The sequence below is a fragment of the Pieris brassicae genome, chromosome 14, assembly GCF_905147105.1.
Source record: "Pieris brassicae chromosome 14, ilPieBrab1.1, whole genome shotgun sequence".
Classification (NCBI taxonomy): domain Eukaryota; kingdom Metazoa; phylum Arthropoda; class Insecta; order Lepidoptera; family Pieridae; genus Pieris; species Pieris brassicae.
Window position 1 is genome coordinate 5,392,473 of NC_059678.1, and position 17,370 is coordinate 5,409,842.

At 36.1% G+C, this 17,370-nt stretch overlaps 1 protein-coding gene across 1 annotated transcript; it reads right to left on the bottom strand.

Moving 5' to 3' along the window:
* Window positions 1-291: 291 nt before the first annotated feature.
* On the bottom strand, window positions 292-17,271 carry LOC123718029 (suppressor of cytokine signaling 4-like). The gene is made up of 12 exons (XM_045674380.1): window positions 17,013-17,271; window positions 15,061-15,128; window positions 13,524-13,620; window positions 12,852-12,953; window positions 9,270-9,349; window positions 9,046-9,115; window positions 8,177-8,249; window positions 6,969-7,064; window positions 6,126-6,240; window positions 3,862-4,040; window positions 2,686-2,803; window positions 292-2,270 (listed from the first exon to the last, which is right to left on the bottom strand). The coding sequence occupies exons 2-12, from the start codon at window positions 15,083-15,085 to the stop codon at window positions 2,158-2,160; spliced, it is 1,068 nt and encodes a 355-aa protein (XP_045530336.1). The 5' UTR covers window positions 15,086-15,128; window positions 17,013-17,271; the 3' UTR covers window positions 292-2,157.
* Window positions 17,272-17,370: the final 99 nt, after the last annotated feature.

Sequence of the window (17,370 nt, forward strand, 5' to 3'; positions counted from 1 at the left end):
CATTTTGCTTTTCTCCAGAGCATTTTGTGCAATTATACTGAGTTCGGGTGGTGTTAATTCAAATAAACAAACAACTAAACTCGCAAGAACATTTCTGGAAAATGACGCCATATAATGTAATATAATGAGATGAAATGAAATGAACAAGAAATTTAATGAGATGAAATGAAAATGAAATTTAATGAGATGAAATGAAAATGAATTTTAATGAGATGAAATGAACAAGAAATTTAATGAGATGAAATGAAATAGAAATTTAATGAGATGAAATTAAAATGAATTTTAATGAGATGAAATGAAAAAAAATTTAATGAGATGAAATGAAACCTAACCTAACTCATTGAATCAAATCAATAAATCTGAATTTAAACAAATTTAGTAGTGTCTTTTTAGAAATATTTGCATGAATCATAAATACTTCTATGAATTTTATGATTCATGCAAATATTTCAAGCAAGCCCACATCCCGAACGCTATACGTCCCTGCAATACGCTACTTTATGAGCAACTATATTAAAAAATATATATATCATTACAAATCCAATACATGTTAAACAAACTTGGAGAAATAAGTAGCGGTGTAACTTCTGATGTCAAATTTAACTTGACTTTCTATCAATTAAAGTAACTAAATTGAAATTGTTTCCAAAATGGCCAATGAATCACCGCAGAATCAGGTTTTAATTCTTAAACATAATATTTACACTTATCTATAGTCACTAGGAATTACATAATTTGCAAGCTCAATTGTCAAAATGTACACGTGGAGGCCATTTGACGTGTCATCTGTCAAACACTGAATCTGAAATCGCTCAAGAGGGCAACACTGTCGAATATTTACTCATTTCCCAAGTTATTGCGGCATAAGGCTATTATTATATATATTTTTTTTAGTTCTGGGCCTCAAATTTTATGGTCATTCAATCTTTAATAGATAAGTAGGTGATCCCGTGGCTGACACAAAGTCGAAGGCCTACCGTTTATTTCCTCAACCGTTGGAGTAAATTATAATGCTCACAGCAAGTCTATTGATGCACAGCCGAGAAGCCTTAAAGCCCTTGATGGGGCTTTAGAGCGCGGGGAGACGTGGTCTCTAGCTTTTGTAAGGCATCTCGCTGTTGGCCTTAAATGCCTTTTACAGCTCGGCTCAGCCTGAACAGCCGACGTGGTCAAGTCCAGGACTACACATCGTGCTGCCTTCTTCCGCGCTGCAACCGCGGATGGCGCCGGGAAGCGGAACCCCGTCATGCCCAAAGGCTTGCGGGGACTATCACGATCGTGCCCCGCTTAACGACGCGGCGGTCCAAAGCCGGGAATCAAGCCTACTATCTAAGAGATGTAGGTCGCACACTGAAGCCACTAAGGCCATCATAATTTTTTATAGAATCTCGCTTTTGGCCTTAAGGGCCTTTACAGCGTAGCTCGGCCTGAATGGCGTTTAGTCCCGCGGCCAGCGCAAGGGCGTCTCCTGTGAGACTCGAACTTCGGCTTGGGCCGTCGCGGGGTGCTCAATCGCCTGAAGGGCAGGACGGAAGCTCACTGGAGTGAGCGAAGTAAAGGTCCTCGCCTTCCCCGGTGAAGGCCGATTTTAATTTAATTTCAGCTATTAATTAATTATTAGCTACGGCAATTGGATCATCCGGATCAATTAGTACATGTAGCCACAAGATTAATTATTGGTAGACTAAGATGTTTCGATAGCGCGTGTTAATACGCCTGCAGCGCCATCTCTTGGGGAAATGTAAAACTACCAACAGTACTGCCGTCCCAGTTAGGACACTTTGGATCTAGAGGCCATTTGAGACAATTTCATTGAATCCCGAAAACTCGTATAAAAATATTACAATTAAATAACATCTAGGGAAAAATAGTCAACTAATTGAGAAATGCATTAATAACGTTACATAGGATTTTGGAAGTTGCCACTTTTAACAATTTCAGTATCGCAGTAACAAGTAGACACGGCTAGTCTATGGTCTATACTAAAATACTTTCCAGGAAGACTTAAATATATTCCGATTTCATTTATAAACGCAAGTTATCATTCATCATAGTCGAAACTTAGGTTAAATCTAATAAATGACAATTATTTTAGCTATTTTCGCTTTCGGTATAAACTTAACTGCATCTTTAAAAGTTTAGTTAATTTATATGACGTCAGTGCGTCAGATAAAGGTCCGTCTCGAGTCGTCTCACGCGCACCCTTTGACGGTAGTGGTACTCCTTGAGGTAGGCTCGGAGACGACCTGGAAGTGGCAGCTGCTCTACGCCTGGAAACACAATCGTTCAATCATCGTAATGCGTGCAAATACAATATTGCACCGGGAATAGAACTCGGGACTATGTTACTGCATTCAAATAGATACATTTAGATTTTCACCAATCAAATTCAAAACAAAATTATAATCAAACCAATAATTCAACAAATAATACATTTAAAAAAAAGTATTGAAATTTAAAAAAAAATTAAAATATATAAAAAAGATTTTAAAAAAACAATTAAAGATATATAAAAAAGATTTTAAAAAAACAATTAAAAATATATAAAAAAAGATTTAAAAAAAACAATTAAAAATATATAAAAAAAACATTTAAAAAAAACATTTAAAAAATATATAAAAAAAAGATTTAAAAAAAAATAACTATTCTACTAAACCACAATGAATGCAAATCTAAAACAATCACCGTCGTAATTGGTGTGCGACACGATGACGGCCCTGGCCAGCTGCTGCAGCGAGAAGGTGTTGCTCCGGGGGAGGGGAGCCGTCAGCATCGGCTCGAAGAACATCACGCACGCGGGGTCCTACAATTATCAGATGTATGTTGTGTGTGTTTGTGTTTCCATTGTATAAAAGACTAATGGTGCTACCAGCCTTGGAATCGTTACTCTATATATATTCGTATTCAGTGAAAATTCTCAGAAGTGAAAGTTCTTTGTTAATAAATTATTACTAAGGTAAAAGCCCCAATAGATGATTATATACCAATATATGTATTTGTATATGTCGCAGTAAAGTAGTTGAATTAATTGAATATCTAGACAGTTAATTAAATGTCGATATTCAATCAAGTCGCTAGGATTTTGATTCAAATAAAGCAGCGTCGAAAACGTTTAACTAACTGTCTGACCGAAAGCCAGCGTGTTGATTAACAATGTAAAACAATTTTTTCCCCGACTTTTCGCGTGCTATTCAGCGTGCATGGTCACGGTGACCACGCACCCAGCACGCACCACGCACGCATGTTAGAATTATGTAAATAATTATAAGTTTTTAATATAGCATATATACATAGCTTTAATCCGTTAAAAAAGTGTTTTTCTTAATGTGTAAAAGCTATTTTAACAAAAGACAATACAATGTAAAACAAGACTCCGCCATGATTATTTCATTTGTTATTGTTATTTCGGTGTGATGATGAAGAACTGAGAGCTTGGATATTCCGTGATTTGCTTTATTATAAATGGTTAGGTTAAGTTAGTCTCGTTGCCTAGCAACGTTTAGGAATATCGTTAAACGTTTCGTTCAATCACTTGTCTGACGGAACTTTAGCGACTTGATTGAATATCGATTTTTAATTAACCGTCTAGAGATTCAATTAACTCTCTGATTTAACTACTTTACTGCGACATATACGTGCTAATGATGTCACAAGACATGCGACAGAATTGCCGTCTAAAGCTCTAATATGTAACTACTAAACAAATACAACAACCAATAGCGTCTATTTTTTCTCGATCTCCCTTTCTCACTCTCTCTTCAAATCGGTGTCTCCCTTCTTCAACAAAATGTTTTACCCTCATGCAGCTAAAGAATTTTCACTTCAAAAATACATTAGTACTGTAATTCTTGATGATGATACCTTGTAGTGCTCGATGAGACCGGTGACGGTGGGCGCGGCGAAGACGGCCGGGTCGTGGCAGTCGAAGCTGAAGCGGTGGCGGTAGTGCTCGATGCGGGCGTGCAGAGACCGCCCGTACTTGCGAAAAGACACGGAGAACAGGTGCTCCTCTTGGGCGGAGTCGCGGAGCAGGAACGTGCCTGAAACATTCAGAAAATCAAAACATTAATTGTTTGGAGTAAGCGTGTCTTCGATTTCAGTTCGGCTCGAAGGACCAAAAATACAATACTTGCAAACTTTTTGTTTCATTCAATAATAAAATTACTCAATGGCTAATAGCCTTCAAAACACATATAAAATATGTTTATTATGGAACATAAGATACAAGTATCACATCCCATACTCATCTGCAAAGAAGACAGATGATGTAGAAGTAGACTGTCCAGCACTGTTTACACAGCTTTTCTTTAATTAGTTGACTGTTCTTTAAACTTTAAATTTGTTTGCTCTACCCACATATGTATGTACTTTTTTTTTTTTAAATAAAAGCTTGGTTATCCATATCACAGGTTCTCAGCTAGTTAAGAAACCAGTCTCCCAATACCTTCTTAACTATAATCGAAGAAATAAGATATATATGTCGGAGGAAGCCATTCAACGAGTTGCTTGTTGATTGTACAATAACACATTAAATTCTCTTTATCATTTAAACACGTTGCATTAATCTTAACCTAAAACATATTTCTGTTAACAAATTAGTGATTTTAGTTAAAATTAGTTACGCTTTTCTAATTTATAAGATTGTAATCGTTATTAAACAAACGACCAATGAGAGCAGAGCATTTTGCTCGAGTGGGGTCGAAGCGCCATCTATATATAGCCCAGTCCGTTGGTTGTTACGGGGCCTTTTTGAAGTGGAGACGGATCGAGTTGGATCCCTGAGTTTTGGTCGCTAGATTGGTGCATTGAACTCACTGCTCGGTCTTAAAACTTATAATTTATTATTAAATAACTACCATAAAATATTAGTGTATCATTATGTGTAAATAAAATATTGTGAAAACTACAATCGTCGTGTTTTGTACCCTCATGACGCCCACCAAATCTGCAACCACCGTTGATGACGTCACTGGGGAAGGTGTTTCTCCGACATATATATATGTCGCAGATTCAACGCGATTAAATAATTGCAAAATTGGTGTTACTACCGTCGTCCGACATTATAACACAGTCAGTGCGCACGTCCGGCGCAGGCGACGTTCGAAACTCGAGTGACTAAACAATTCACTTACTGCCACGAAACAGTCGCGCCACTGACATTTGGTAGATCACACAGACTAGGCATTGTCAATTGTCAACGTTGACAGTCTACCTTACTAACTTCATAGTGGCGGGAATTTTAAAATATTCCTTCTCCGACATATATTATATGGGAGAAAGTCAAAAAAATATTATTATATGGAATCATCGCTCTCAGTCAGTTATCAGTAGGGATGCATCGATACGGCTTTTGTCGATACGATACCGATTTCGATACTCTTGAAGAAACATCGCCAATACCGGTACCAACGGTTACTGAATTCAAAATAAATTAATGTAAAATATATATATTTTTAATTTTTATCAAAAAAATATTATTGCAATGAAAATAAAATAAATAGCTGTTAATCATTAAAATTAACAATTAGTATTGTTTAACATATGTTTTACACATTGAAAGAAAACAATTTAACTTGATTAAAGCTACTTATATATCAACTTATAATTATTTACATAATGTGCTTTACAGCGTGCCTGATAGGAAAAAAATAAATTTAAAATTTGTTTTCTTTCAAAATTAACACTGATAAGATTTTTGGAATTCTGTATTTTTTTAATTTAATATCGAAAACATTACGCGGGGTGTAAGCGTGTGAGAGAGACGACAAATGGAGTAAAACGCGGGTATTCCCCGGGCATAGACAGTCCGTGCCTCGTTTGCAACGAACTAGATCAAACAAGACGCGCGTTTACATAACTATTTTAAAACGCGGAATTTGAAACTAATTTCCTCCTCAGAACTAACAATTCCTGCCTTTGTATCAACGGCCGAACTGTTGCTTGTGGTACGAAAATAAAATTATAAACTTTTTTTAGTTCTTGGCCTCAATTCTGTATCCGTTTAATTTGCCAATCTGATAGCCATTCTAAGAAAATATTATATAATATTCATTAGCGAATGTTATATACATAGAACGCGCACAGCCGGGAATCGAAGCTACAACCTAAAACAGCCAAAAACAAACCTTCAGGCTTATTGTCCAAGAGCCGCTCAGCCTCGTAGCGGTCCATCTTGCCCCAGTAGAAGGAGCAGGCCGTTATCTCTTGTAAGTCGGGAACTAGGCAATGCTTGTAATCCACCTGAAGCACAGTGTTATTGAAACATTTAAAAAAAAATCACCAATTGACAATTTCAATAAAGATTTTTATTTACAATTTATGAGGGTACTTCAAAAAAATATCTAGTTTTGTTTAGTTTTTTTCAATTTAATACATTTCAATTTCAATATTTGACAATTGAATTTCATAATTTATCCCTGTAATATTTAAATGATAATTTTTGAACTACCCTCACGGGTAAAATAAAAAAAAAACATTAAAATATAGTGTGCACTAACGATAAATTTAATATATTTGTTCAGTTTTTTTTTTAAATTTAATACAATTTCAATATGAGAAGTTATGAGGGTACTTCAAAAAAATATCATCAATATTTAGTGTACCAATTATTAAATTAATAGTTGTCTTCAGTTTTTTTTTTAATTTAATGTAACGTCAATATTGGAGAAGTTATGAGGGTATTTAAAAAAAATATCATCAATATATAGTGTACTAATTATAAAATGAATAGTTTTGTTTAGTTTTTTTCAATTTAATACAATTTCAATATTTGACAAATTTCATAATTTCTCCTTGTATGTTTTTAAAGATTTTTTTTTTATTTTACCCATGTGGGTACTTCAAAAAAATATCCTCAAAATGTAGTGTACCAACTATACAATTATGTAGTAACCTCTTTTTAATTTAGTAGATCAAATTGTATACAAAACACCCTAAACATAGGGAAATATATTTTGAACATGTATTACCTGCGTGTGAACCTTGGTGGTGTAGGGCTTGGGTAGCGTCTGCTGAAGACCAGGCGCACGAAGCAGCAGCGCACGCAACTCGCCACCGCAGACCACCTGCAACCAGTATCTCTTAATGTAAAACCTTTTTGACAATAGTACCCACAGTTTGTTTATGGGTCAGAAGAAGTAACCACCATTTTTAACTTATATAATTGATATAAAGTTTATATACAAAATATATAAAACTACACATGGGCCTCCAACTAAAGTCGCAAATGCGCACGCACTTCCACGTTACGTGAACGAACACATACGCTACGAAACGAGCAAAACATGTGATTGCGTGCGTGTGTCGATAAAATTTAAAAAAAAAACAAATTTATAATGTAAATATGAGTGAAATGTGTGTTTAAATTTATATGTATTAAATGTCAGTATGTGTGTATGTGTGCAAGCTGCACTAGCTAACTAAATAAAGGCGGACCTAAGAACCTACAGAGGCAGTAACTATTAAACGTCATCAATCTATAGCGTGTATTTTTCCTCGATCTCCCTTTCTCACTCTCACTCTCTCTTTCTCTTTTCCTTGACAAAAACGCTGCAAATCTTTGTGAGGTTTCCTTTAAAATTTTACCCCCATGCGCCTAAAGAAGTTTCACTACAAAAAGAGTATGGGTGCACGACCTCAATAAAAAGAGAAGGTATCCAGAAGAATATCATCGCTTGTCATGTATTTTCCAATTCTATCAATTTTATAAAAAAAATTACAACGCTTGACGTCAAAACTGCCAACGCTGGGACTCTGACAGTGTAATACAGATACCGTCAAACTTCTTGAGCATTAAACAGGGGAGTGGGGTAACACACACAAACACACAAACGTCAACCGATTTACCAATCACGCGATCGGCACGTCACTCGCCACTAAAAATCGCTTCTAAAACGCAAGGACAAAAGTTCAAAAAGTTTGCCGGTATCTGTACAATACTATACATATCGTTAGCGCTCTGACGCATGTTAAAACGCGTTATGTTTAGCGAAGACTTAACACACAAAATTAATACATGTGTTCGGTATGTCTGCACGGTCTACTAAGGTAACAGACGGAGTCAGAGGTTCCAGGTGGATCCCTTTGGTCATAAAAACCGATATTAAGTACCTACATAGAATTCAGGCGGGATTTTTAATCCACCTATAAACTAACTAACGGTTAGTTAACCACTCACTTGGAAGCGTCGTATGGTTTCCGCACTTTGGGTCAGCTCATTGTTCCGGCCTTCTTGCGGGACCTCCTCGTTACTGGAACAGCATTCCCTTATATTAACACGTTGCCATGGTTACCATGGGGCATGAAGTACTACGTAAGCACTGTAAGGGGGGAAAAACCCCCCCCTCATTTTTTATAAGGTGATTTACATACCACACACAAATTGTCATTTTTGAGAGCTTTGCTTACTTTTTCTGAGTAGAGGGGGGGGGGGAGAATAAAATTAACAAACGTCGTAACTATGGCAACAAACAAAAGTTAGTACTGTAACTATAGTCCATGTTTTATAAAGACTTTACACATTAATTGCCTCAGATTGCATTTCTCTGATAATTTTTATTTCATACGCAAGCTGGTGATCATCCCTGAGGTCGAAGAACCTGGACCCCCCCTGGACTTTCATTGTATGACGCAACAAGTTGCGGATGTGTGTTAGGCACAGGAGGCTGATCACCTACTTGCCTATTAGATTGATCCTTAGGTAAAGGCCTAAAAAGGTTGTACCGGCATTGCTAGTTTTTTAATGCCGTCATGCATCATACCGTTTGGTATCAGAGTAGTGTCAGCCTTGGCTAAGCATCAGTTCCTCAGTGGTAAATATCGTTAGAAAATAAAGTCACAAAAATCAATGTGTCGGTCACGGGTGGCTGACACGTGCACTTTTCTCCAACACTCACTTGTAGCAGTAAACATATAAAGGAGATTAAAACAACAAACAGATGTGTCAGTCACATGTGGCTGACACGTTGAAATACTTCAAATTCGGTTCAGTAGTTTCTCTGTTCGATACACACATACAAATCCCTCCTTAGGACATTGATTAAATACCTTCTCGGAGTGACCGACAACACGTAGACTTCGGCAGTTGGTTCACCATTTTCATTGCTCGCTTCGCTCTCTGAAACACATCAATACTCTTGAAATGTCATCATTTATATGCTGTGTCATAAAAAAGAAAACAAAAAAAATCTTATCCGACTCGCTGACAAAATTTCACCAAAATCGGTCGAGCCAAATAGTCGAAACTCTTATCGAATAGTAATAATAAATACCTGTATTAATTATATTTATGTTAATGGCGTCCAATTCGCGTCGCAGGTCCCTCGCCCCCAGAGTCAGTACTGCAGCCAATCTGGAATTCAATACAATCATTTCACTTCGACACATTTGATTCAAACCTCTGAGGTGGTGGGTTCAAACCCAGAATTGACTTTCCATGTGCATCAGGAACGAACTAATCCAAAATCCATGGCAAGTGTCACATGACCGATCTAGGGCTTCAGATGTCCTTATGCAATTTGATTCAAACCTCTGAGGTGGTGGGTTCAAACCCAGAATTGACTTTCCATGTGCATCAGGAACGAACTAATCCAAAATCCATGGCAAGTGTCACATGACCGATCTAGGGCTTCAGATGTCCTTATGCAATTTGATTCAAACCTCTGAGGTGGTGGGTTCAAACCCAGAATTGACTTTCCATGTGCATCAGGAACGAACTAATCCAAAATCCATGGCAAGTGTCACATGACCGATCTAGGGCTTCAGATGTCCTTATGCAATTTGATTCAAACCTCTGAGGTGGTGGGTTCAAACCCAGAATTGACTTTCCATGTGCATCAGGAACGGCCTAATCCAAAATCCATGGCAAGTGTCACATGACCGATCTAGGGTTTCAGATGTCCTTATGCAATTTGATTCAAACCTCTGAGGTGGTGGGTTCAAACCCAGAATTGACTTTCCATGTGCATCAGGAACGAACTAATCCAAAATCCATGGCAAGTGTCACATGACCGATCTAGGGCTTCAGATGTCCTTATGCAATTTGATTCAAACCTCTGAGGTGGTGGGTTCAAACCCAGAATTGACTTTCCATGTGCATCAGGAACGAACTAATCCAAAATCCATGGCAAGTGTCACATGACCGATCTAGGGCTTCAGATGTCCTTATGCAATTTGATTCAAACCTCTGAGGTGGTGGGTTCAAACCCAGAATTGACTTTCCATGTGCATCAGGAACGGCCTAATCCAAAATCCATGGCAAGTGTCACATGACCGATCTAGGGTTTCAGATGTCCTTATGCAATTTGATTCAAACCTCTGAGGTGGTGGGTTCAAACCCAGAATTGACTTTCCATGTGCATCAGGAACGAACTAATCCAAAATCCATGGCAAGTGTCACATGACCGATCTAGGGCTTCAGATGTCCTTATGCAATTTGATTCAAACCTCTGAGGTGGTGGGTTCAAACCCAGAATTGACTTTCCATGTGCATCAGGAACGGCCTAATCCAAAATCCATGGCAAGTGTCACATGACCGATCTAGGGCTTCAGATGTCCTTATGCAATTTGATTCAAACCTCTGAGGTGGTGGGTTCAAACCCAGAATGGACTTTCCATGTGCTTCAGGAACAGCCTAATCCAACGTCCATGGCATGTGTCATTCATGACCGATCTAGGGCTTCAGATGTCCTTATGCAATTTGATTCAAACCTCTGAGGTGGTGGGTTCAAACCCAGAATTGACTTTCCATGTGCTTCAGGAACAGCCTAATCCAACGTCCATGGCATGTGTCATTCATGACCGATCTAGGGCTTCAGATGTCCTTATGCAATTTGATTCAAACCTCTGAGGTGGTGGGTTCAAACCCAGAATGGACTTTCCATGTGCATCAGGAACGGCCTAATCCAACGTCCATGGCATGTGTCATTCATGACCGATCTGGGGCTTCAGATGTCCTTATGCAATTTGATTCAAACCTCTGAGGTGGTGGGTTCAAACCCAGAATTGACTTTCCATGTGCATCAGGAACGAACTAATCCAAAATCCATGGCAAGTGTCACATGACCGATCTAGGGCTTCAGATGTCCTTATGCAATTTGATTCAAACCTCTGAGGTGGTGGGTTCAAACCCAGAATGGACTTTCCATGTGCTTCAGGAACAGCCTAATCCAACGTCCATGGCATGTGTCATTCATGACCGATCTAGGGCTTCAGATGTCCTTATGCAATTTGATTCAAACCTCTGAGGTGGTGGGTTCAAACCCAGAATTGACTTTCCATGTGCTTCAGGAACAGCCTAATCCAACGTCCATGGCATGTGTCATTCATGACCGATCTAGGGCTTCAGATGTCCTTATGCAATTTGATTCAAACCTCTGAGGTGGTGGGTTCAAACCCAGAATGGACTTTCCATGTGCATCAGGAACGGCCTAATCCAACGTCCATGGCATGTGTCATTCATGACCGATCTGGGGCTTCAGATGTCATGTAGACATTATGTAGACAATTTATAAAATAAAATATTGTTTAATGCGCTCAAGTATTAACGTCACGCAATTTTTGTAGATGCTGGACCCCACCCACATGAAACGACCACCCCCCAGTGACTCTTTATACCTAAAACTTACCATAATGTCGTGTCAAGTACTGGAAAGTGGAAAATAATAACAATAACGCGTAACTCAATCCCCCCATCGTTACGTTTCCTCAAAAAATTCGTTACATACGCTCCCCAATTAGCCCGGTCAATTAAGACATTCGAAGGTACATAAAGCAAATCAGTAAAATTGTTTAAAACATAATTTTAAATAATATTTCTTATTATGATCTACATTTTTGTCTAATATATATGTCGGAGAATGAATATTTTAAAATTCCCGCCACTATGAAGTTAGTCGTAGAATGCGGTGTGGTATGGTAAGGTAGACTGTCAACGTTGACAATTGACAATGCCTAGTCTGTGTGATCTACCAAATGTCAGTGGCGCGACTGTTTCGTGGCAGTAAGTGAATTGTTTAGTCACTCGAGTTTCGAACGTCGCCTGCGCAGGACGTGCGCACTGACTGTGTTATAATGTCGGACGACGGTAGTAACACCAATTTTGCAATTATTAATCGCGTTGAATCTGCGACATATATATATATAGATTTTTGTCTAAGGTACTTTTATGAACTTATAGTAAACTCATTTTTTTGACATTTGACTATGAATAAATAAGTTTCCATACACGGGAATGATGGGGAACTTTTAAATATTAAGCCAAAACTATTGCCACAATATTAAAAAAAAAATATTTATTATGTTTTTAACAATTTTACTGATTTTCAGCTTGTTGGGACATTATATAGCTTCACTCTCATTTTTTTGTCTAAATTGACTGGACTAATACTATCTATACTATACTATACAATATTTTATTGTTCCTAGTAATAATAATAATTAAAAATTAATTTAAAAAGTTCAGTACCAGTTGTACCTTTAATGCTGGCATTTCCACATACGTTGAGGAAAGCCTCTGGGCTCACCAGTACTATCTACCAGGCAATTTAAATCTTTAATATATTTTATTACTTAAGATGTCATGTGGAACATGGTGTAATATTTGCAGCTCCTTACAAGTGTTGTGTAAAACAAAATCTTGTGGATAAATAAGAGTGGCGGAGAGTTTATTGCCAGTTCTTCTCTTCCCTTCTACACCCTTGAGAACTGGCAGTAAATGTAAAATTACTTTATTGACGTTTATAAGTGTACATTGTGTTACCTAAGTGAATAAATGGTTTTGATTATTATTATTATATAGGTTAGGAATTTCAATTACAACTTTTTAAATCTTAAAATAAAATTATACAACTCACCTATCATCATTACAAGCATCGCTGACCCTCCTATAGGCCGTGCACACACACGGCGCTCGACGCCAGCGACGACGGCGGCACGCACACTGTCGACCACTCCATCTGCGGATACGATTTTTTTAATTAACACCAGTGGACATAAAGAATTTGTACTCTTTTTCTTAAAAATAGATTTGGTACTCTTTACTTGAAAAATTACTGGTACTCTTTTATTTAAAAAGAATTGGTACTCTTTACTTGAAAAATTACTGGTACTCTTTTATTTAAAAAGAATTGGTACTCTTTTATTTAAAAAGAATTGGTACTCTTTACTTGAAAAATTACTGGTACTCCTTTCTTTAAAAAGAATTGGTACTCTTTTCTTAACAAGGATTGGTACTCCTCTCTTAAATAACTCTTTTCTTGAAAAACCCAAAATCCGTAGTCCAAAGTCCGGCGCAGGCGCCGATCAGAGAGCTACTACCGTCTGAACTCAACGATCGAGTCCGCGAACTACTGACAAATTGACTTTAACGCATTGACAACTGACAACCTGTAAGATTGCGTGGTGTTACCATTCTAATAAAACGAATGGCATTGCTCGATGTTGCCATATATCTAATGAGGTGTTTAGAATTAGTGAATTATTAATGTCAAACTAAAGAACCAGTTAAAATTATGAGTGTGTCACACCTGTCAGTGACAGCGCTGACGTAACGATGCACGCTACTCGGTGACTCCACGTATCGGCGACGCTCCCACGCGCCACAGCCACAGCTACATTCACCACCTGAGAAAAATATTTTATAGGAAACCATCAGAGAGAAAATTTGAAAACGTAGGCTTTAAAAAAAATATATATCCAATTTTTTTTTTTTTTTTGGGTGGACACCCCATGTCACTTAGGGGTTTTTTATGGCCCCACGGTTTGTGCATTGTGGCCCAGGGTAAAAACAGGGAAACGGGTAAAAAAAATATAATAGTAATTTAGGAATGAAAATTAAATCTAAAAAATAAAAGATCAATTCTTATAGAGCTACATAAGACAAGATATTTACAAAAATTTACTTTCATATTGTCAAAACTTTTATATCATTACTTAAGATAAAAGCTGCTAAAAGTTTATATACATGTGGGTAAAATGTTGCGAGTAAACAGGATATGGATGAAGGGAAATGAGACCTTCGAGAAGAGCCGACCACTCAGGGGTTTGAAATATAGATAGTAACCGATTGGCAGATTTACTGAATATGCATTAAAAAATTCACAAGAATCGGTCAAGCCATTTTGGTATGGAAACAAGAATTTTATAGACTAGCTATTTAAGAACATTTGGATTTTCTATTAAACTATATTCTATGGAGATCAAAAGATCACTGATAGCAACATAGCAAGCCAAAGGTGAAAATTATCACAATTACTCCAATATATCAATGTACAATATTAATTTGTTTATTTGCAAAGTGGTTCATTTTGATAGATTATTTTTTAAAAAATGTGTGCGTGTACTAGTCAGTGTACACAAGTGAAACGTCTTTATGATTTTTTTTCGGTTTTTTGAAAAATTTTCTTCTATATGCAACTTTACAGAAATTGGTTAAGCATAGTTAAATTAGATAAAGTTTAACAAAAGGCTTTTATTATCATAGACAATGTTACTACTAAGATTATTACAGAAATTCATAAATTGTAATAGAATTATTACTATCATTGTTATCGTTATATACTTTTGTTATTAATGGCTTCGAATCTCTTCGAATCATCCCTGGTAGGGACAAGAAAAAGATGGAGCGTAACCGAAAAATGTGACGCGTAACCAAAAATGTGACGGATTTTTTTAACCAACGCCGATAAAGAAGTTTTACTTCAAAACTGTACAATCAGCCATATAAAAAAAGACATGTATAACTCATTGTCATAATAATAAAGTTATTTATATTTGTTGTCAAAACATATTGTCTAAATACTCTCCTAGGCAGTACCTTAGGTACCTTAGCCGTTAAAAATTACAATATAACAATACTTTTTAACATACCGAAGTCATAAATTTCAATGCCTTTATTTTAGCTACGACAAGAGAAAGTTTACAAAAATATATATGAATACATATAAAAGAGTTCTTTAAGGTTACACAGGTGTCATCTAGTACAGCTTGCCCTTGTAGCACAAAGGCCGAAAAACTAATTTTATTCTTTAAAAAATCACTAATGTTTCTATAATATAAACTTACTCTTCTTAGACGTTTGTTGTCCCATGTTTGTATCGGTACTATGTGTAGTTCACCCAGCAAACTACCATCTGAAATTAAAATGAACAGTTCTAAAATTCTAATATCAAACATTTGTCTGTGGCACAAAACGCCTGACTTATCTATATTATAATTAGTTTGGTCTTCAAACAATACTAAATCATTTCTGTATATACAAAAGACCAAGTTCAAAACCAACACTTATGATTTCTTAAGTTCTGCTTTGACCAAGGACTTAGACGGTTTACAATTAATCGTTATCAACAAATATATTTTGAATTTCATATTTTTTTAATATAAAATGAAATTGATACTATTGTTATTTTCTTATTATGAATTAATTAATATTATGAAACTGTTACATGTTGCAATATATGTGATTTAAAAAAAAACAATAGAGGTACAATCTTTATAGGTCAAGGCCTCAGATTTCTGTATCTGATTCATGATCATTTGTTAATCAAATAGGCAAGTAGGTGATCAGCCTTCTGTCCCTGACACATGCCGTCGACTATTTGAGTCTAAGGCAAGCCAGTTTCGTCACGATGTTTTCCTTCACTGTTTGAGCTAATGTTAAATGCGCACATCAAAAATAGTCAATTAGTGCACAGCCAGGGATCAAACCTACGACCTCAGGGATGAGTCAAATGCTGAAGCCACTAGGCCAACACAGCTCCATATGTGATTAAATGGATATTTTAATTTTTTTTTAACTGAACCAAGGTTGAAAACAAAGCTAAAAAGGCTAGACAAAGCTTGAATTAGGTTTATGAAGAACAATAATTTCCCACTTTAAACAATGGTTTGTATCTAATTACAAAAGCAATTATACAATTGTTTTTATTGCATTAATCTAAGTATAATATAGGCAATTCAACCATAATAATAGAGTACAAATATAAACTTGCCAGTTTGTATACCAGTAATACAGTGGATTTCATTTATTGTTGTATGTTAAATCTAATTCCCTTGAATTTAAATCATACATTTAGTACAAAATTTATGTGGCTATAGCGACTTCGGATGTAACATGGAGTTCGAGTTTAGAATTAATAATTTGTAAAAAAAAACCCAAACAGATATTGCAACCAGAGTCAGTCTCCAAAGACCCAAAAATTTCTTGTGTTTTATTTCCTTCCATACAGATGGTCATCAACTGTAACAACAGTTACTTTTTGTTTATAGATATCAGCTAAGTAGTATGTAGGTAAGTGTTTTCTTTCAGAGTTAAATTTATGGGTCACTTTAAAACTGTAATTCTCTGTTATTTTGGAATAACTATGTGTGCAAATGTTTTCAATAATAAATAAATATAAACTATATACATGAATGTGTCTTTATCTCAGCCATTGCCTGTGGACAACTTCCAGATATAAAAACAAAATTAGAGTGATCCCTTCATCATTGTTATCGGCGAAATTCACTGTATTTAAGGTAACCCAAAAGAGTGAGTGAGAAGCCAACTTCTTGTATTAGTTCAATGTAAGAGGGCACACTAGCCCTTAAACTGTCATGTACATTAAACAAATACAACATTAATGAAATTACACAACCAAGAATATAATATATACAGAAAAGAAAATTGTTTTGATGAAAATAATACCCAGGATGGAGTGGCTAACGGAGATACTTTGACAAGATACTAAATGATTGCAATATGCTGCAGAAATTTAGACTACTTCTGACTTAGTTTTGAAGATGTTATAACAATCACTCAAATATTCCATGCAGCCCCTAACGACATACTTAAATGGTATTCCTGTTTTATCTAATTAAACTTCACCATTTATGAATACAAAAATAAACAAATAATATTTCTCTACATCCGCCATTTTGAATGGGTTATTTCATAGCATGATCTAATTTTGTCTATCATCACAATAATAACTGTAAAAACCATTAGATATGTCGAGAATAATTTAAGTGATACTTACGTCTGCCAAAATAATATAGTTATTGCTTTGTCGTTATCGAAAATATCCTGTGAAAATCTCTTCGTAGGTCGGGTGTAACAAGCATTTGTCGTTGCAGTAATTATCACAAATATCACTGTATGTATTCATTAACACACGTTAAAAAAGTATTTTAATAATCTTAGAAATATTAAAACAATATTTACACGGAAAAATAAAAGTAATTAGAAAAACACATTAACAAAATACGCGTAAAACGCAATACCTTTCGTGCCGTGACATTTTGTTAATTTTTTTGTATTATTTGACGTCTATTTTTTCCTCAGCTTTTGGTTTCACAGATATAAAACCAAGAAATTAAAGAGTATCAAAATGCTGC

Coding starts and splice junctions, on each gene's coding strand:
- LOC123718029 (XM_045674380.1), bottom strand. CDS start 15,085: ATGGGACAACAAACGTCTAAGAAGA. Junction 13,621..15,060: donor ACAACAAACGTCTAAGAAGA/GTAAGTTTATAT, acceptor TATTTTTCTCAG/GTGGTGAATGTAGCTGTGGC. Junction 7,065..8,176: donor AAACCATACGACGCTTCCAA/GTGAGTGGTTAA, acceptor TACTGGTTGCAG/GTGGTCTGCGGTGGCGAGTT.